Genomic DNA, 21,067 nt, shown 5'->3' on the forward strand with positions numbered 1-21,067 from the left:
GTGTGACCTACATTAAACGTGTGGGCATACATAGATATAAATATATATGCTAGTATCTAAAACCGCAAACCAACTTTATATGCCAATATTGTCCTGGTCATTTGTTGCCCTAGACACATAGGCAAAAAACATGTCGTGAAATCAGCTGAATACCGTCTTCGTGAGATAATAAGATATCCCCAAAGAGATATCGTTTTAACAACAGATTTTCTACAATGCCCTGACAATGCTATGACGTAATGAAGTGGTGACGTCACACTTATGACATCGCTGCACTGCAAGTCAATAGTAACAAGGTGCAGTACAGCAAGCCTGGGATGATTGTAACTAAATCAAATCAAATTTGGGAGAATTTAGCTTTAGTTTATCTGACTTTTAAAAAGTTAATAATGTTTAATTTAATTACACAAAATTGGAAAGGAATGAACAGAATCTTTCATGTGCCTGCTTAATCACTTGATTACAGATAAACCATATTTCGTTAGTAAAATGAAATATGCTCTATATATTCGTTGCAAACAGATTTCAATTCCTACGGCTTACATATTGTTTGTAGTAACAAGAATACCCCACGCAAAGAGACGACTCTTTGTTTTAACGTTGCCGTATGTTTAGACTTGTTCCGACCATTTTGGAAGCACACAAATAATGAGTCTGTTTAGTCTTACGCTGCAGTCAACAATATTCCTGCTATATGGCGGACGCTAGTAGAACATTATCATCATTACGGAAATATATGTATACACAATCCTTGAAAACTACCGCATCTATTATAACAGATTCTAAACAATACGTTTCCAGTGTCGAGTCTCTCAGCAGAGGAGAGATATGTTCACTGCCTTTCAAAACTGCTTTGCAAATGTTTTTTTTCAGTTCAGACGGTGTGCAAGCAGAAAGTTGAAAGTTCAAAATCTCGAGGCAGTGAACTTTAAACACAATACCGATTGACACTATAGCTATATCCACAGCAGACAGCGCGGTGAGTACAAATTACGAACAGCACCAAGTGTTACGAGAAATAATATTGCGTGCAGTTTGCATAAATAATCCGCCTGCATACATTTACCTTGGAAACAATGTTTGAACGTTTGTCTTCCAGCACCAGCTGAAAGCCCAGCGCTTGTAGGTCATGGTGAGAGATAGGCTTTCGAGGTCGACAGAATATCTCCAACCGGTGACATGATCATTGTCTATTCCTCTGACGGTGTGTTGATAAAGAGGCTTTTGATTGTTATAGTTTAAGTGAGGACGGAGGGCGGAGGAAGTAGTCTACTGAAATATGACGACATGGTTTGGTCAGGGTCTCCGATTATGTAATTAAATGTTCCGCCTATTGGTTGCGTCCCAACTTCTGGTTGTAGTTTCCCATTGTTACATCACGTGATCAACCAGCACAAACGTCCATGTCGTTAGCTGTACCGGTAAAACATCACTTTGGTTTCTATATGAGATAAGGTGGCACATCGTTGCCTTTAAAGTGACACAAAGGTCCATGCAGGTAGCAAAGGTATTGTAAGTCCCCACGGTCCCTAGTATGGTGATCTACCTGACGATCAATAGCCTGTTTACATTGTATCGTTTAAAGTATATTAGATTTCATTACTCATTCTAAAAAATATATCTGTGCTAGACAAGTTGGTTTTACTGTCTTTTGTCGACAGATATTTAAATTAATCCACTTACAGCATACCTGAAGTCGACATGCAGCTGAAAGATAAGGTAGTGTTCATCACTGGCGGTGCACAGGGATTCGGTAGGGGCGTGGCTGAAGCAGTATTGAAGAAAGGTGGAAAGGTAAAGATGTCTTACGTGCAATTCATTATGAAATGCAAGCAAAGCAAACCCTTGTACATGATATGACAGAGTGAGGAATCTTCTGGAAATATCACGGCAGTCGACAGCAGAAGTGTGGACATTCATTTCACCTATATGGGGAATCAACAACGCCATGTTTATTTCTTTTTCTCGCGACAGCAGTTTGATTCTCCGTTTTTTTTAATGAGATTAAATTTGCACATGTATCCAAAACATCACATTACCTATCTGTTACCCCAAAGGTAATAAGGTATATTATCAATTATGCAGTCATCAAACCCTTTCCATACATATGAAATCCACCATATACCCCTTTACAAAAAAAAACAAGCAAGAAATTTCAAAATTAACGAAAGCAAGATAATGTAACATGACAATATTTTCGTCATTCATCGCATTGTCGATGTATCACCCAGTCGCCCTTCTGTAGAATAAACAATATATATTTGTTCAAAAGCGTCAAAACGAGAAGGGGCATAAATATTACGTAGTCGCGTTGTATTTTTGTGACATTTGATATTTAAACCTTTGACGAAGATTCCATATACAGTAGACTCTGTCAATACCGGCACCACTCGGGAAATAAGGAACAAGGCAGTCTCAGAATGGAGTCATTTATTACACATTCAAATAATAACGAGTTTGTTCACACTGTAAAAAAGTCGCTGATCTTGCTTTGTATTTTCTGTACCGATGCCCCGAGAGCAATGTCCTCCGCTGCACTTTCCAAGTTCTGCACATGATGTAGAGGTCGTACTTCCTGGCTAGATGCGGCGTGTTTAATCTGAGTGTACATTCTAAAAACATCACTTACAGACATTTTAGCAATACTGAGTGTTACGCCACTGTACAGAGTTTCAGATATTACAGCTTGTTCAGCTTGACCTGGGCTACTCTACACATGCATGGCCCGCGAGACCATTTGGCAGAAACAGCAGGTCGAGTTAACTTCATTAAATATGGGAGCACGGAATAATAGTAATGTTGCTGCTCGCTGCCTAAAAGCCCGTATCCGAACGTTAAATCATCTGTAGTTATTTTTTAAAGAAAGTAAGGATATTTCGGACGTTTCTTCGACACTGAGATGTCAAACGATGACTTTGTCTCCGCTGTTCGGACATTTTGACAATCAACTGACAACTGTCTTCTACAGCGATTCAGTATCACCTTGATTCAGAGCAGTTGTCTTTTACAGATATTCTTCATCACCTTGATTCAGAGCAGTTGTCTTCTACAGAGATTCTTTATCACCTTGATTCAGAGCAGTTGTCTTCTACAGAGATTCTGTATCACACTGATTCAGAGCAATTGTCTTCTACAACGATTTCGTATCACCTTGATTCAGATCGGTTGTCTTCTACAGCGATTCTGTATCACACTGATTCAGAGCAGTTGTTTTCTACAGCGATTCCTTATCATATTGATTCAGAGCAGTTGTCTTCTACAACGATTTCCTATCACACTGATTCAGAGCAATTGTCTTCATCCACGATTCTGTATCACCCTGATTCAGAGCTGTGTACAATCTCACAAGAACACTGTTATATTTCACAAACATAAAGTAAATTCTGTTTGATGTCGATGGAATTGTGATCAGGAATAGAATGAAGTATAATAACACTAATCGTGATCACGTTGTAGTTTGTTTGACATTCGGAATTCCCAGAGTGTATTTATGTTTTCAAGATAAAACTTTCTTTAGAGATTTTCTCAGATCGTCAAGAATTATATACCCATTTCCGGTCAGGTGTGTCTCGCAGATGTCAAGAGGGATCAAGGGGTGGCAACTGCTAAGGAACTACAAACTTCCAGCGGAGCTGATAATGTCTTCTTTGTGAAGTGTGACGTGACGAATGTTGCTGAATTTGAGGGTGAGATACCAGCTATTGACACTACCATGCTTGTGTTATAATAGTTGCAGATGCTGACGACTAGTGATTCGTTTACCTCTAGTTCTGATTTTGTAAAGTACGGCTTTAACTCAACCATTAACATCCACACGCATTAACCGTGATGCATATGTACGTACATCTATGTATTTCTTTTGTCTAGATGCTTTCAAAGCTGCCGTGTCGAAATTTGGTCATGTTGATATAATGTGCAATAATGCAGGCATCATGGATGAACGAATATGGGAAAAACAGCTGCAAATCAACTTTGTAAGTGTTTAGAATTTGTCATATTGGCATATACCATTTACCATACATCCGTTCGTATGACCAGAGAATTGCCATGGTTTATGATTTCCGTACAGACACAATGCTCATATTAATGGCAAATCGTGGAACAGATTATCTATTGGTAACTTGGAAGTGTTTCCACCTCTCTCTCTCCCTCCCTCCCTCCCTCTCTCTCTCTCTCTCCCTCTCTCATCACTATTATTATACTATCGTCATTACTCTCTGCGTTCAGACAGCCGTTGTGCGGGGCACCATGATGGCGCTGAATCACATGAGGAGGGATAAAGGAGGCAGAGGCGGCGTCATCATCAACACGGCGTCAATTGCAGGTATGAGGTGGTCATTCTTGTCTAGTAATGTCTGTTACACTGATCTGTGTATGGTGGAATGGTTTGAGTGAAGATGGAGGAGATGGGGAAGAGGAGTCCTCTTTATTTGACTCAGCAACCGCAAAAGCGAAAATCCTGGTCTGAACTACCCTTAGCAGCCCATGGTTGTAAAGGCGTCAAAGGTCGGATGGTCAGGTTACCTGACTCTCAGGTCGTCGTGTCCCGTTTACTCTCAATGTCAGTCTGTGTGCTCGTGTATTCTCAGATTGCAAACTTATTTATCTGGGAAATAAATACTGAACAAACAACAAAGTTGTTCTCGTCACAAGGTTGCATTTGTATTACAGGATGACCTTGAAACACCTGAACTGTCGCAGTTACATGAATCGTTACCAGGAATGAACTTTAAATGTTTCTTTCACTTATACTTAAGGTTTGGTGCCTAGAATGTGGTTCCCTGTTTATGGAGCTAGCAAGAGCGCTGTTTATCATTTCACGTCCAGTTGGGCAGTAAGTGAATTTGGAACATTTCTTGAAATCTACACATTGTGTTTTCATCAAGAGATATTCTTAATCATAGTCATCCATATAAATGTCGATATACACATCCAGAAAATGTCTTCTGTTTGAATGAACAACGCCTTGTCTCGACTACCATGACGCACGCTGATGTTAATTTGTAACGTATTATGTATAACAGAAATTCTTAGTCTTGATGATATGGCCAGCAGTTACTGGTCGTGTTAAAGAGATTGCATACCGTGGTTTGGGCACATACCGTATGCGACAGGATGTGACAGTAGGAGCGCGTATTTATGTTACGCTGTTATTTCCCTTTATCTTGCTTCTAATCATACTATATGATAATTTTGTCACACAAGCATTTGTTACATAATTAGATTTGAGACACGTTTTTGATTAATGATACCAAATTTAGTAATTTCATGTCTTTTTGATATTTTGCATGCAGCCTCCTCAATGAATCAGTGACAATGTTACCCCAACATTGAATGACTATGCCCTGTGTATGGCTGGGATATCGCTGATGTGAACTAACCTATGCACACTGTGTAATGCCATCGTTTCTCCAGCAAAACCCTGAAATGAAGGCTGCCGAAGTTCGACTGGTCAGCATCTGCCCTACGGGAGCTAAAACGGCTCTTCTGGACTTGGAGGAAGACCAGATCGTACAATATGCACACTTCAAGCAGACAATAGAACGTTTTGAGCATTGCACGTAAGCTATTCCTTTAACTGAAAACTGTAGCCTTTTGTTCTGATGCACTCCCCGATTTCTGATGATCTCCCGGTTTTGAAGTTATGTCTGCAAAACGTTTTCAATGACAGTTGTTTGAATCAGTTGTTTTCTCTATGCCGCAACGGTGACATCGAGGTACCAGGGATAGAGGAGTACAATAACCAAAACAGTCACCTTTCCAATGTATCACCCTTGGTTCGAAACACCATTAACATCACTGTTAATGCTAGAGATTATGATTGTCTTAGCGGTACGTTCGTTTTGTCGAAAGAGATCGCAGTTAACATTGTAATAGTAATGTCAAAAATAGAAAAAACCCTGATATTTCACGTTTATCTCTACAATTCATGTAGGTGATATGCAATTACCAAAACAGTCACCTTTCCAATGTATCACCCTTGGTTCGAACTACCATTAACATCACTGTTAATGGTAGAGAGGTAGGACAAAAGTAAGGTTACTGACTGAAAAATGTCCACCCACTTATCGTCTGTTTATCCACATGGAATTTATGTCATTGATAAATTGTCTTGAACGAAGTTTTTACGCTGCGTGTTGGTATTTCGCCCTGACTTCTTGAATTCGTTTTGGTTATGCGAGTTGAATGATTCCAAACACCATCAGTATCCACAGACACTGGATATAATCGCCACTCATTTCCAAAATAGGACACCTTCCTAAAAGCGAGCGTAGCGTTACGATAGTCTTTGCGCTACGTTCGTTTTGTCGAAAGAGCTCGCAGTGTAACATTGTAATAGTAATGTCGGAAATAGAAGAAAAACCCTTATGTTTCACGTTTATCTCTACAATTCATGTAGTTGATATGCCAAATTGTGAAATATCTGTTAAAATAGGTTCGGCCTAGAAAAAGACTTTACTGAGGACAGACGGGAAATGAGTGCAGAAATGAACAATGCGAATTTTTGGAACAGACCATGGCTTCGTGCAAATTATTGTGCGATGATCTTGTATTACAAAGGGCACAATTTAAATGTCCATTTTAAAATTACACTTATCTTCATTACAAACGATAGCTGTCTGAAAAATAACTTTAATGCTGAAACTATTCAAGATGTAAATACCAAGGAGTCTCACTATCACTTAAAAAAGAAACAGGTAGGAGGGGTCGTCTCAGACGCAAAACCTGGAGAGGTGAAGCAGACGATAGTTGGGGTCGGGCTGGGGATACAGATATCAGCGAAGATCTGATAGTACTATAGGGGAATTACAGAAAGGAAGTACACGACATGTCCCCATCATATAATAACAATGCCCAGTCGTCGGGCGGTCATGCCACTTATATTTTGAGATATATGATATGATAATTTTCTATGGGTACGATGTATAATACTGTTTTAGACATATTTAAATAAACTTCATGAAAGGAAGACACATAAGACGTTAATGTTAGATGAGACCTATTCAACACGAAAAGGACAAAATATCTTTGAGATGACCCCCGTGTCCGTAGGAAGCGCATGCATTTCATGCCAGGTGAGTCGATGGCCCATCGTTATACTAGGCTGGGCAACCGTTTTGCCACCTGTGATCTGATCTATTGTTTTCAGGAGCTAATTGTATTTTTCATTACTCTTGCCCGATTTCACGAGGAAACATGGTTTTCTGGACATCCTTTTGTGCACCCCACGGAATGCCCAGCTAAGCCGAAGTGAGTTATTTCAACATATCCTATTTGCTGTTGTGTAAATATGAGGGACACAGAGTTACAGCCTAAGAACAGTTGTTGTTTTTTCTTCGATGGTACTGTGATTTCTGTGTGTTCCAGGGTAGACCAGGTGGTTGGGGCGTTCCTGATGGCAATGGAGGACGACACCATCAACGGCACTGCCCTCACCATCAGAGCCAAAGAAGGTGTGGAGAAGATGACGCTGAAAATGGTCCCAGCCGAATAATACCACGACACACACCATACATAGTCTCCCCTGAAATACGAAGCAATAGTGTTGAAAGTATCTTAAAGAAATATTGAAATCTATCACGTTTGATTTTGGGGTGCTTATTAGTGCTTAGATGAACAAAAACGAAAATGACGCGCATGTTCAAGTTTAACTGGCATCGTTTTTGTATGTTGTTGAACGCCGCGTTTGGGAAATCCCAGCGGTATGACAGCTATCTTTAGATACTAGTAATCGAGTCTGGACCAGGCAATCCCCTAAGTTGCCATCTACGAGAAGCATGTGTTGCTGAAGGCCGACTCTGACCTGGATATTCAGAAATTGTAAGCGCCAAGCAGGTTTTCTTAGTTTTGCGTCATTTAAACAGATATAGCAGTTAACACGATATAGATGGGTCCATATTTACCAATATGCAGAGCCTGGAATCTTTGTCATAAGGCAAACTGCACTAATATTATGGGAGATGTGAGTAATCGTTGATATTTTGTGAATAAAACAAATTACTACATCTTGTTTTGTCTCCACGTTTGGAAATACTTGCGACATGTACATGTTGACATTCAGTATTGGTTTGCCTGACAACAATAATCTGAGGTTGATATTGAATATCATAAAGAAACGCCAAAGTCCATTTTAGCATTTAAAATGATTTACGAATTGTCATGTTACAGTGATAGTGTATATCATATAATTCAATATCATGTCACCCTTCATAATATTATAATTAAGAGAAACTAACATAAAACGAAAAACTGACATATTTTGAAAATGGGCCATTTTCTATTTACCTTTTGATAAAAATACCTGGTAATATGTAAACAGTTACGAAACTGAGAAAACCCGAAGTGTATGACAATTTGTAAATGCATGAATGTCTTGAAACATAACAGACCCTTATTTACGTGCAATATTACAGTCTACGAAACCTAACATTCATGTCAAAGACATTATTCAGGGGTGTTGGGGTAGCCATGCTGTTAGGTCGTTATATCGGGTTCAGTTGCTCTAATGGGTACAACTAGTGAAACCCATCTGTAGTGTTATTACCTTAGTGTTGGTAAAAGCGGCATATAAACCCGCATACTCCATAACTATTCAATTTAACGCGAAAGGATCACATTAACCGTACCAAATCCTGAGCTAATTATTTCACTGAAAGAGGGTCGAAACGGTACAGGGTCATAATCACGTGACAGAGCTCACGCCAGGACTCAGTGACCAATGTTTCCGTCGTTGGGTACAAATTGACACACGACAGAACTGCGAGTGTATCACTACCTCCAACCATACTTTAATTATCTGTGGATGGTGTCCTTTATGTAGTAGCATACTTTAATCATGTGTAAGCATATATATATATATATATATATATATATATATATATATGTGTGTGTGTGTGTGTGTGTGTGTGTGTGACCACTTTATGTTCCTTTTCTCAGAAATGTCAAGAAATGTATACGTGCAGTATAACATCACTTACGAACGGTATCGTTCGGGCTACTAATTGACGTGAAAAATGAAGTCCTAAGAGACATTTCCCCCCATTTATCTGGATTATGATGACATGCAACGAACGTTGTCAATCGACACCGTCAGCCGCCTATCACGACAAGAATGGGTTGTAACATGTTAGATTTGGGATTCCATTGTCTTAGTAAAGTACAAATACAGAGTCAGGCACCTAATCGCCATCACGCAAAGTCGGACAACGGGTAGTCTAGACTGCGAACTTTGTGCACCCCAGTCACGTGTTAATTGGCACGGCTCCCACGGCAGAAAGCTGTGATTACACAATGCAATTTATAAAGCGGTGAACTGTGACAAATGTTAAATTCTGTACTTAACGTTGTGTCGTTGACCTTCTGTCATTCTTTTCATTCTCTTGTCGTCTTTGATGGCTTAAAGCAATGTATGTAGAGAACAATTGATGTGACTTCTTAAAGCCTACAGTGATATTCTTCAGCTCTGGGTGATGAAACGTTCATGATGCACGTACATTTCACGGAGGATTCCTTTAAGCGAGTGTAACGAGACATGAGTGTAACGTTATGTTTTTGTTCAACGTTTCCCTTTTCAGACGTTTTGTCGTCGGCAACCATTCCTCCACATGCTGGGATTCAGCATGGACTGCTTTCAGTCAAATATTTCTTAAAATTCAATTTTCCCTATGTCAAGTTTATTTTTTGAAGAGTATATTTTATAAATTGAATCGTTGGCACACTCATCATAGCTAATCATTTTTATGGAAGTTTTTAAGTTTCACTGATTTTAAACATCAAGTCGAGATCTAAAGAGGCAGATGCCATGTCGTTTACACCCCTCATAGTCGGTAACAAGCTTATCGATCTTCAGTAATCTTCTACCAAAATGATATTTTGTACATTTAACATGGTGGTAAGATAAATAGGCTGCAAACGCCCCCCTCTGGTAGTACGGTCAGGTGTGCGTCTTTTTGTAGCAGTGTTATCTTTCGCCTACTGGTTTGGGTGACACTGCTACATAGAGACGTACATCAGATTGTATTTCCCGTCTATTCCTTTTCAGATGACGACCTAAGTTAGAACTAGTACTTGCTGTGAAGCAACTGAAGTCTCTGATTCAATATTCGTTGAGTTTGAGTGAAATGAAAAAAATGTCAAAAACAGTAAAAAACAAGGGTGTTGAAACATACCAGCACCATGTTTGATTCGTTTTTTTTGTTTGTAGTGACATCGATATCCACTCTTAGACACGGCACCATGATTTAGGGCGCCGAAACTTTAGACTTTTCCTGGCTATTTCGGAGGCACCGGTCGTACGCAAATAAAACATTATCATCATTACATAAATACATGTATACAGTCCTTGAAACTCCAGCATTTATTACAAAAGAGTGTAATCAACACGTGTCCAGTGTCTCCTCAGTGGAGAAGAAGTATGTTCACTGCTGCTTTTCAACACTGCTTTGCAAAAGTCTTTTTTGCAATTCCGATAGTGTGAAAGCAGAAAGTTGAAAGTTCGAGTGAACTTTGAACACAATATCGAGAGAGGCTATAACTATATCCGCAGCCGGCAGCGCGGTGAGTACAAATTACGAATAACACCAACTGTTACGAGTAACAGTATTGGGTGCAGTTTGTATAAACACTCCATTGTGCATACACGTACCCCGACAAAAGCATTTGAGCGTCTGTCTTACAGCATAAGCTGAAAGCCAAGCGTTTGTAGGTCAATGTAAGAGATATGTTATGTAGGGCAAATCCTGTCAGTCCAGCCCGTGAAATTATCATTGTTTATTCCTCTGGTGGTGTTCTGACCAGGAGACATGCAATTATTATAGATACGGGAAAAGAACCGTCTACGATGTTTTTGAGTGGAACACCGAAGACGTGTACTTTAATATCATGAGGAGTTTGGGTCAGAATCTCCGATGATGTAATTTAATGTGCCGGATATTGGTTGCGTCCTTCTGTCCTGTCACCGGCTGGTTGTAGTGTTGCATATTTACGTCATGTTATCAGCCAGTACAAAGTCCATGTCGTTGATCAAACCAACAAACGTCCAGCAGAATCATCAATTTGGTTTCAACAGGAGATAAGACTGCACATCATTGTCTTTAAAGAGACGAGAAGAAAAACTCACTCACCTATCCATAGTCTGAATTATACTTTCACATGTTTCCATAGACTTCGTCTTTCGTATGGAAGAGTTTTCATGTCATGCTCTAAAATGTTTTCATACAGTATCACACTGTGATAAGTACCTCGTGGTTTTACTGTCCGTTTGGGAATGGCCAAAACGAATGCAACATTTCCTATGCAATGTCATATTTTAACAGAAAATTAAAAATACGACTGCTCTTCACAATGTTTGACCTGCTCAGGGACGTGAGCAGCAACCGATTAAGTGAATGTTTATGAATTGGTCAAGCTATTCCTTTGTAAGACTATATAGTTCATCTCATCAGGGTAAGGTGTATATGAAAACGACAAATCACTTAATGTTGTATGTCAATACAAATTTCTATGTCCCCTGTGATACTAACATTATTAGTTTTGCAGCTTATTCACTCCGACCTGTATATGTCTACTAATTACATTGCATTACAGGTGCATAGAACAGTTTGAGTATATATTATACATACATGCATTGTTTCCACCTACAGCATACCTGAAGTCGATATGCAGCTGAAGGATAAAGTAGTGTTCATCACTGGTGGTGCAGAGGGATTCGGAAGGGGCGTAGCTGAAGCAGTATTGAAGAAAGGTGCAAAGGTAAAGCTGTCTTACGTGCAGTTCTTTATTGGTATGAGAGCGTACTTTTGTAAATTAAGATGCCATGTTTATCAACTATCATTTTTATGAGTCACAAACGTTTAAAGCGCTGAGTGTGATTTGAACCCTCATCTTGCCCAGATTATGTTGAAATAAGGAAATAAAATTCATACAAAGTACAGTTACATTAAATCCCAAAGGAGTAACTCAAAAATGACCATAAATATATTTTTCAGACTGAACATTCGTGTAACCTTGCTGTCATGCCCCTGGTGGAAGTTTGAATAAATTCGCTGGAATAAATACGAATGGCTAAAAAATAAATACGAATCACAAAAGTGTGACTAGAAAGTTACTAGAGATATGAAATGTAAGCCCAGTGTCAAAGATTAAAGTTACTTGGTTACATACAGATATATTATTTCTTGAAACTCGCAGCGATTTATAAATGCAATTCCTAAAACTGTTAAAAAAACTGTTAAAAAGTGAACTCATAGATCTTCTGAAACCTCAATTCCTAAACCGTAACATTATGAAATGAAACCAAAGCAAAGAAAGCTTTTTCTCAGAAAATATTATACAATATGAGAGGATTGAGTGAGTAACATTCAGGCTATATCACGGCAAGGAACACCAAACGTGGACTTCATTCATTTCACCCATACAGGGAGTCCAAAAACACTATGTAGATGACGCATGTTGTCTTTTGTTGTTGTTGCGAGACAGCAGTTTGATTCTCTGGGTGTATGAGATGAATTTGTACTGGTCTCCCAAACAGCACATTGCCTGTTTGTTACTGCATGGGTGATAAGGAATATTATGACTTAAGCAGCCACCTAAACCTTCCATACCTCTGAACTCCCAGATGGGGAAACAAATGCATTGATATCTTTACGAAATCATGCAAAAGTGTCAAAATTTGACCAAATCGTGATAATGCAACACCATAACATTCGCATTGTCAATAGGTACGTGGTGGTAAAAGTCATAACGGTTAACTTTCCCGTGCCTCACAGGTTGTTTGGGTTGCCGGGCTGATAATCAATGCCAATCATTTTGCATGCACTTACAGCATGACAGCTGCTCCTATAGCAGCTAGTTTGACACATCAGGGATCGGCAACACGTACATCGAAAAGAACCAGGTTTTAGAGGATAACGGGTTCAGAAGAGGTCGATCTACCATTGAACATGTTTCATCACTTAGGTAAATTATTGAAACACTCAAATCTATGAAAAAGTCCACCTTTAACGATCAACATAAAGCATATGCCCTTATTGATCGTTCTATACTGTGCTCGAAATTGCTGAAGATGAACATAAAAGGTAAAACGTTTAATGCCATTACCTACCTTTACAGAACTGTCGAAGGACTGTGTGAGATCGAACGGTAGACATACTTTCTGGTTTGATTGCAGTGTGGATTGAAACGAAGATACAAGTTTACATACATCATTACTTCTCTCTAATCTCTACGTAAACGATCTCTTAACCACGATGAATAATTTATATCTCGGCGTTGTCATAAACAAGACTGTTGGAGTGTTCGCCTATGCTGACGACTTATTTCACTTGCTGAATCAGAAAGTAAATTGAACCAACTCTACGATTGTCAACAAAGGGAAATCAAAGATCATCCTCTTTAGACCAGCATCAACATCCCGGGCACTTGCTACTTTTGCCTGTGGAGAAGATGTTTTAGAGATCACGAACTTTTATAATTACCTTGGAATTCTTTTAACCGAGCACCTGACTACAATCGAATGGCGAAAGCATCGGCCAGCGCAGCTAGCAGAACTCTAGGATTGCTCAGTTCCAAGTACAAGGTTTTAGGAGTTATGGAATTCGACACCTTTACTACTTCATACGACTCTGTGGTGTGGCCTCACAGCACAGAACAGGGCTATGCATTTCTTCCACGGTCTACGACGTTTCGCTCCTAACAATGCTGAAGGTGGAGATATGGGCTGGGTCCGTCTGACTGTCCGGCTGTGGAGATGAGTGACGCGCCTCCATATGCGACATCGCCCTGTCAAGGTTTAGATGTCCTTGCATGTACACACGTCGTTGAAGTCGAGGTGCCTGTCCTCCTACACTGTCCACTATATGTACCTGATCTATAGGCCAAGTGTGTTTTAGTGCGCCCTGACATCCCCCGTTTTAGTGATGTGCAGAAACTTGGTTATATTCTCTCTTCACATGAAGGGATCTTATTAAGTACCAAGACCTGCAAAGCTATTTTAACTACCCGTACATAATTTTTTATATCCTAGCTAGTCATATATAGTGTCAAACATCTCATGTATGCAGATTTATGAGATACTACCCTTTAATATTTTACATCTTAAAGGTCACATGCAACCGAAAAGAAAACAAACAGAAAACACAATTATCACCTATTCATGACATATAATATACATTGGTGATTGTGAAAAAACCCAAATAAACAAACTTATAAGCGTACAATCGCGAATCAAAAGTGCAACGATCGGTATGGATTCATATACCGTTGTCAAGCAAGAGTGATAACGGTATAAGAATACATACCGAAACGTCGCATCATATACACTTGACAAAATAGACCGCTAGACAAAATGCATGAACCAAACAAGGTTTGTTGGCCAAATGGACTTCCTGTTCAGTAAATAAGACAAAGTACCCAAACCAGTAAATGAGACAAAATATCCAAAGCAATCAACGGGTTGTTTATTCAAAGTTTATCGGCCAAGCAGACTTCGTGCTCAGTCCGGATTATAAGGCAATGTTTTTAGGTGTATCTATCTTTGGTCCGAAATCTGAAATAACGACAGTCCGAGATATAGAGCTTTTTAATTATGACAAGTTCAGTCTGGTTTATACCGGCCAGGGAGGTCAACGGAAAGGAGAGACAGGGGCATACGCTTTTTTGTGGTCAGTCCAGCACTTGAGAGGTGATATGGTTTATCCTCTTCCAGAATCATTTGGTGTACGAGACGTTGATCCTTGCACCCCAACATGTGTTTTTTGCTTCCTTTCGCTCTGTATGGATTGGGGTGGAAAAGAATATTTGTCCATAAACGACAATGCGACAAAGGGCATAAATGTTAAGTTGTCGCAGTGTTCCAGTTTTGTGACTCTTTAGTTAATTGTTACGATTTTGACACGGATTCCACATACAGTTTCAAACATTACGAGTTGCAATGCCTGGATGTCATTCGTATCACGTCGTTTACTGCGACACGATGCCTCTCAGTGTGGAGACCCGAGACCACTTCAGTTGAACAATTAAAAGATGTCGTGTCTGGCTTCAGTCAGAAGTTGTCTTCTGAAATGATGTAGCTTCAATTCTGTACCAGTTTCATTCAGGACTGTGTACCGTCACAGTACAATAATATGATCAGAAGTAAATTCTGTTAGTTGTTGATGTCATGGCGCGCAGAAATTGCAGAAAGTATAACAACAATGCAGTTACTTTGCAGTTTGGTTGACATTCGGAATTCCCAAATTACATTTGTTTGTAAGATAGAAATGTTTTATGGAGATGTTCTCAGATTTTCAAACATTTTATTCCCATTACCGGTCAGGTTTGTCTCGCGGATATCAATGAGGATCAAGGGGAGGCAACTGCCAAGGAACTACAAACTTCCAGCGGAGCTGATAATGTCTTCTTTGTAAAATGTGACGTGACGAATGTTCCTGAATTTGAGGGTAAGATTTTAACTAGTGACACCACCACGGTAGTGTTAAAATAGCTGTAGCGTTGCCGACTAACCGTTTGTTTACCTTCAAATCAGATTCCATAAATCACGGCTTCAACGCTACCTTTTATGCCTACATTAGGTTACCCTCAATAAATATGTACGTATATGTATTTTTTCCTCAGATGCTTTCAAAGCTGCTGTCTCGAAATTTGGTCATGTTGATGTAATGTGCAATAATGCAGGCATACTGGATGAACGAATATGGGAAAAAGTGCTGGAAATCAATTTCGTAAGTGTTTGAAACTTTGTCCTATCATTATCTAACATGCCATACATCCATTCATTGGCCCAGAGAATAGCTATGATTTCTGGTATATATGCTGACACAATGCTCATTTCCGAAAAATGACCAGACATAATAATTGTACATGTAACAGATTATCTGTTGGTAACTTAGCGTGTCACCACCGTCTATTGTAAGGACTGTTACTGTGTCTAATTCAGGACCGCCATCGTCCAAATATTTCTAACAAAACCCCAAACTATGTACCCAGGCCATATCATAATTATCTATTATCATTCAGTCTACATTCTTATTCTTTATCACGACCGCAGCGTACATTGTCTTGTCGGTTACCCTGTCTTGCCGGCTACCCTGTCTTGTCGGCTACCCTGTCTCTCATTTGTCACTTCCATTAATTAATGTATATGACATCTGTGGCCTTTATTGGTCACTCCCCTTGGCTGTGTCATCACATCAACTGTAGAAGAAGTGCTAGTGTTTCTCTATCTGTCCATTTTTGAATGTTTGCCTAAACTACATTAGTGGTGTGGAATCCGGTATTCCGACTGTGTGTAGGGACGACCGCGAGCAGGATTATGCCGCTCGGAGGAAAGGCCCTGGGGCTGAACTGGAAGTTCGCTCACCTCATTCATGTATACTTCTGTCATGCCTTGTATAAGCAACTAAAGAAGTTCGAACTCAACTATTCATTCGTTTTCGTCAACATGTACGGTTCATCTGAATTAAGACCTAATTCCCCAGTCACCGTATTCACCCGTTGACAATACTGTCTGCATCTCTGCTTTACCATGGCGGCGTTGTGCGGGGCACCATGATGGGGTACCATAGTATTTATAAATCTTGTAAAGGATTGCAGTTGTTTATTGTGAACTTGGAACTGTCACTATTGTCTCTTTCTAAGACATTATGTTTATACTGTCTTCATTGCTCTCTGATGTCAAGGATTGTTTTTGTGAAGTCTGGGGACTTTGTGTTCACACTGTCGTCATTGATCTCTGCGTTCAGACAGCCGTTGTGCGTGGCACCATGATGGCGCTGAATCACATGAGGAAGGATAAAGGGGGCAGAGGCGGCGTCATCATCAACGCCGCGTCAATTGCAGGTATGAGGCAGTTCTTTTTGCTTGACAGAGATAAGTGTTCAGGCTGTAGCAGGCCTGTGTGTGGTCAAATGCTTTCAGTGATGTTGGAGGAGGAGACTGAGGTCAGATGTTCAGGACAGCTGACTTGCATGTCATTGTATCGCGTTTGCTCATGATGCCAGACAGCGGATTGTCTGCTCATATATATACAGACCTCAGTGACTTAGCTTGACTGTAAATACTAAACAAACGACCGAGAAGGTCTCGGCACAAAATTGCATTACATGATGAATATGCGACAGTTCAATTGAAGTAGTTACATGAAGTAACTTGTATGAATAAGAAATCCTTTCTAAAAATAAAACTTAAACGGTTCAGCTTTCTTTCATTCTTTATTAAGGTTTGATGCCTGTTTTTTGGGGACCAGTTTATGGTGCCAGTAAAAGCGCTATTTATCACTTCACGTCGAGTTGGGCAGTAAGTGAATTTCAAACAATTCTCGCAATTAACATACCATGCCATGATACTGAAGTATTCACTATCGATATGAATAACGATATATGTGAACAGAACCTATCTGCTTTGGAACCCACGCTTGCCATGAAAGCGACTATGTTTGTCGTAAGAGGCGACTAGCGGAATCGGGTGGTCAGGCTCGCTGATTTGGTTGACACAAGTCATTGGTTCCCAACTGCGCAGATCGATGCTCATGTTGTTGATCACTGGACTGTCAGGTTCAGGCTCGATTATTTACAGACCGCCGTCATATAGCTGGAATATTGCTGAGTGCGGCGTAGAACTCAACTCACTCACTATCTGCTTTGGAATGCACGTTGGCTTTTCTGGAGCAGATTAAACCGAACTAGTATGCAAACGCAATCTGATGTAAATGTATAACGTATAGTGTAAAACAGAAATAGTTCTCTCTCCTTTATTTTGGTCAGCAGTTACAATGTCGAACTACCTGTAGCCTTAGTAAATAAATGATAATATTACCCAAGGAGAGAATGACATCATTGAAAAGTATACCCTGTGTAGCTTTTGCCAATGAGAACTAAAGTCGTAACCCATTGGTTGTGTGTAATACTATTGTTTCTTCAGCAAAACCCTGAAATGAAAGCTGCAGAGGTTCGACTGGCCACTATTTGCCCCACGGGTGCTAAGACAGCATTTTACAAAGGTCTGGACCAGATCATACAAGCTGAACACTTCATGCAGGTTTTGGAACAAACCGAGTTCTGCACGTAAGCATTATATTTTACTTAAAAACTGAAGAAAACTAATGTGATGCAGCCTTTGTAATGGACTGAGATACTTCCCCACTTCTGAAGGTGTATCTTTTAGTTTTCAAATTGTATCGACAAAAACATTTGAATGGACGGTTTTAGGATCAGTTATGGTGTACACACAGCAACGGTAGCATCGAATTACTATGACTAGTGGAATACAATATTAATGGACATGAAACATACGGTCGCGATGGGTGTGCCTTATTATGCCTGACTGCCTTATAGTATTCAAAAATGGCTTTGGAAATTATTCCCTTGTGTCCATACATCACTACGTCAATGTTTGAATTCTCTCGTGGATACAGTGGATGTTACTCCTTGGTTCTGCAAAGATAGAACAATGCCTGTCCAAAAGTAAGGTGATTGACTGATCTGAAAGTCTGATCTGTCTGAATTTGCGATGCAAAATACATACAGATCTGGCGTCAACCTACTGTTCCAGAGACATTATTAACAAGGAGCGGGAAGGAACCAGAAATGGGAGTTGGGGTACACGGATCAATTGTTGGTTTAAATATCATTGACTTCAGAAAACTTGTGATTCTGTACCGCAGATATTCTAAAGTCCCCAGAGGGTACTGACTTCCCTTGCTGAATATCTGTATTGCTCAATACCTAAATAATTTGCTTGTTAACTAAACTTGAGAAGCATTCGCAAGGGCAGGCGTTAACTGACCTCAAACCCCATTTCTATTAAAAAAGGAACATTACAGGGCGATTCTTTCATCTGAAATGTGGCAAGATAGAAAAAGGGATGGAGGTATTGATAAACCTCGTGGAACATCAGGCATATGTACACTAAGTAATGCATGTTATAGACAAACTCCAGATGTATAACATTGGAGCAGAATACAATTGCAGACAAAGGCTAAATCAGAAATTACGTGTGTTGACACTCTCAAAATTAACTATCATATGAGCACCTATGCTGTGTATATTAATCAATTACAATGTGAGGGCGTGCTTTGCTTAACACTGACGCTTTTCATGACAGAAATATTACTGCTCAAATTTGTATATATTTGTCCGATGGTCATCTTGTGAAGCACGTCAAAACCCCTGATGAAAACAAGGTCTTTTCACAGCTGTTTAAAAACAGCCATTGGTGTTGGACATAATATGAACGTACATGTTCTGTACAGAAATAAGTGTCAGCCATGTGAAGAGACATACAAAATCCAGGGCATAAAAACCGATGATGAGCCCAGCCAGCTTGACTATACAAGGTCCACTTGACCTATCTCTGATCGTGAAGAGCAAATTCCTCGGGGTGAGCACCGGGTAATGCGTGTGGAAACGAGGCAGAACGTGTCCACAGCACCCACCTTATTGCTGGTCGCAAATTGGGCAACGTTTGCCATGGGTTGCACCCATGTGTCAGTGAGAATGAATTCTGTTGGTTGAGAGCACTGGTTCTAGGAATAGGCGTTCCTTTGCTCATTGCACCACACCGACCTTAACTTTACCAAGAAGGGTGGTAGACAATGGGCCCATTTCTATCAAACGGCTGGACATGCCGAGCCCTGTGCATTCTACTTGGTTTTGCACAAATTTGATATTTTCCGGTGCTTGCTATGTCTTGCATAGTCTTGGCTACACGAGTTGGATGATATCAAACATCATCAATATGCACAAACGGTGAATATAAGTTATACAGTTTTCCGAAAGAGAACACGTTCCTCAAAGCGACCGTAGCGTTACGGTTGTCATTAATTACACAATGCCATTAAGAAGGTAGTCAAATGCAACATATGTCATATTTCGGATTTCAGTTGTTTCTTAGTTAAATACAAATTCTAGTACTTTTTTTGAAGTTCCTCTTTGTGGAAGTCGCCATAGGCTGAGCGGGCTAGGCGGCTGAAACTGTGTGCTTTGTGTGCGATTTTGTGCCTGACTCTGAGGGTGCGGGTTCGAATCCCGAATGGGACTGAAACAAAAAGTGCCACAATTCGTACTTTTCTAAGAAAGTGAAATGCCAAATATGGCATATGTTGCGTTACGATACTACAATACTATAAGTCATTATATGAGTTACGACTGTCTTAGCGCTACGATCGTTTTGTGGCAGTGGAGTGTTAATGTAACAACATAATGGTGCTAGTGTGATGTATGTTTGTTCCAGGGTAGACCAGGTGGTTGAGGCGTTCCTGTTGGCAATGGAGGATGACACCATCAACGGCATAGCCCTCACAGTCAGAGCCAAAGAAGGTGTGGAGAAGATGAAGTTGAGCATGGTCCCGGTGGAATAATACCACGACACGTGCCCTACGAAATAATCCTCCCAAGTCTATCATGCTTGTTTTTCGGATGCTTATCAGTGCTATTGAACAGAGAAGAAGACAACGCACGTCTTATGTTTTGCTGGAATTGACTTAACTTTATGTGTTTGTCTGTATGGTGTTTAGCACCCCATTTAGCAAATCTTAGCTCTGTGGCGGCTGTATGCAGATAATCAAGTCTGGATCAGACAAGTGATTAACAGCATGAAAATCAGTCCTCGCTGGTGTCCTACGATGTCAACCAAGTCATCCAGTCTGACCACACGATCGCCTTTTACGACAAGCAGTAGTCGCATCTTATGATATACATGGATTACTGAAGACTGACTCAAACTTGGATCTTCATGTGGTGTAACCGCCTTAGCATTTTTGTTAGTTTCTATCACATAAACAGACAATGCAGTTCAAACGAAAACAATATGTAAAGCAATAGGTCCAAATTTGCCAATGTACAATGGATTCTTTCTTATAAAGCAAATTACACTATGCAGAAATTCTGTGGAGAAATGCTGCCATTTTGTGAATGAAACATATTACTACACAGTGTCTCATTTGTTATATTATTCTAATATTATTCAAAACAGTATTATTTTGAAAATGACTCATATACTACTCATCATCACCCAGAGCTAACTCATGTTATGCCAGCACACAAAGTCAGCCGTTTAACCCACTCAGTCACAC

The 21,067-nt window shown here is 40.0% G+C and overlaps 1 protein-coding gene across 2 annotated transcripts; it reads left to right on the forward strand.

Moving 5' to 3' along the window:
- The first annotated feature begins 920 nt into the window (after positions 1–920).
- LOC137277764 (15-hydroxyprostaglandin dehydrogenase [NAD(+)]-like) lies at positions 921–20,926 on the forward strand. 2 transcript variants are annotated; one of them, XM_067809685.1, is made up of 15 exons: positions 921–979; positions 1,100–1,204; positions 1,686–1,794; positions 3,563–3,686; positions 3,868–3,974; positions 4,228–4,324; positions 4,758–4,834; positions 5,416–5,561; positions 11,643–11,751; positions 15,314–15,437; positions 15,613–15,719; positions 16,740–16,836; positions 17,216–17,292; positions 17,917–18,059; positions 20,227–20,926. In XM_067809685.1, the coding sequence occupies exons 3-15, from the start codon at positions 1,702–1,704 to the stop codon at positions 20,351–20,353; spliced, it is 1,428 nt and encodes a 475-aa protein (XP_067665786.1). In that variant the 5' UTR covers positions 921–979; positions 1,100–1,204; positions 1,686–1,701; the 3' UTR covers positions 20,354–20,926. The 2 variants fall into 2 exon arrangements, with proteins under 2 accessions (XP_067665786.1, XP_067665787.1); XM_067809686.1 differs by lacking the exon at positions 1,100–1,204 and having other exon boundaries at positions 923–979.
- Positions 20,927–21,067: the final 141 nt, after the last annotated feature.

Source organism: Haliotis asinina, chromosome 3, assembly GCF_037392515.1.
Source record: "Haliotis asinina isolate JCU_RB_2024 chromosome 3, JCU_Hal_asi_v2, whole genome shotgun sequence".
NCBI classification, from domain to species: Eukaryota; Metazoa; Mollusca; class Gastropoda; order Lepetellida; family Haliotidae; genus Haliotis; species Haliotis asinina.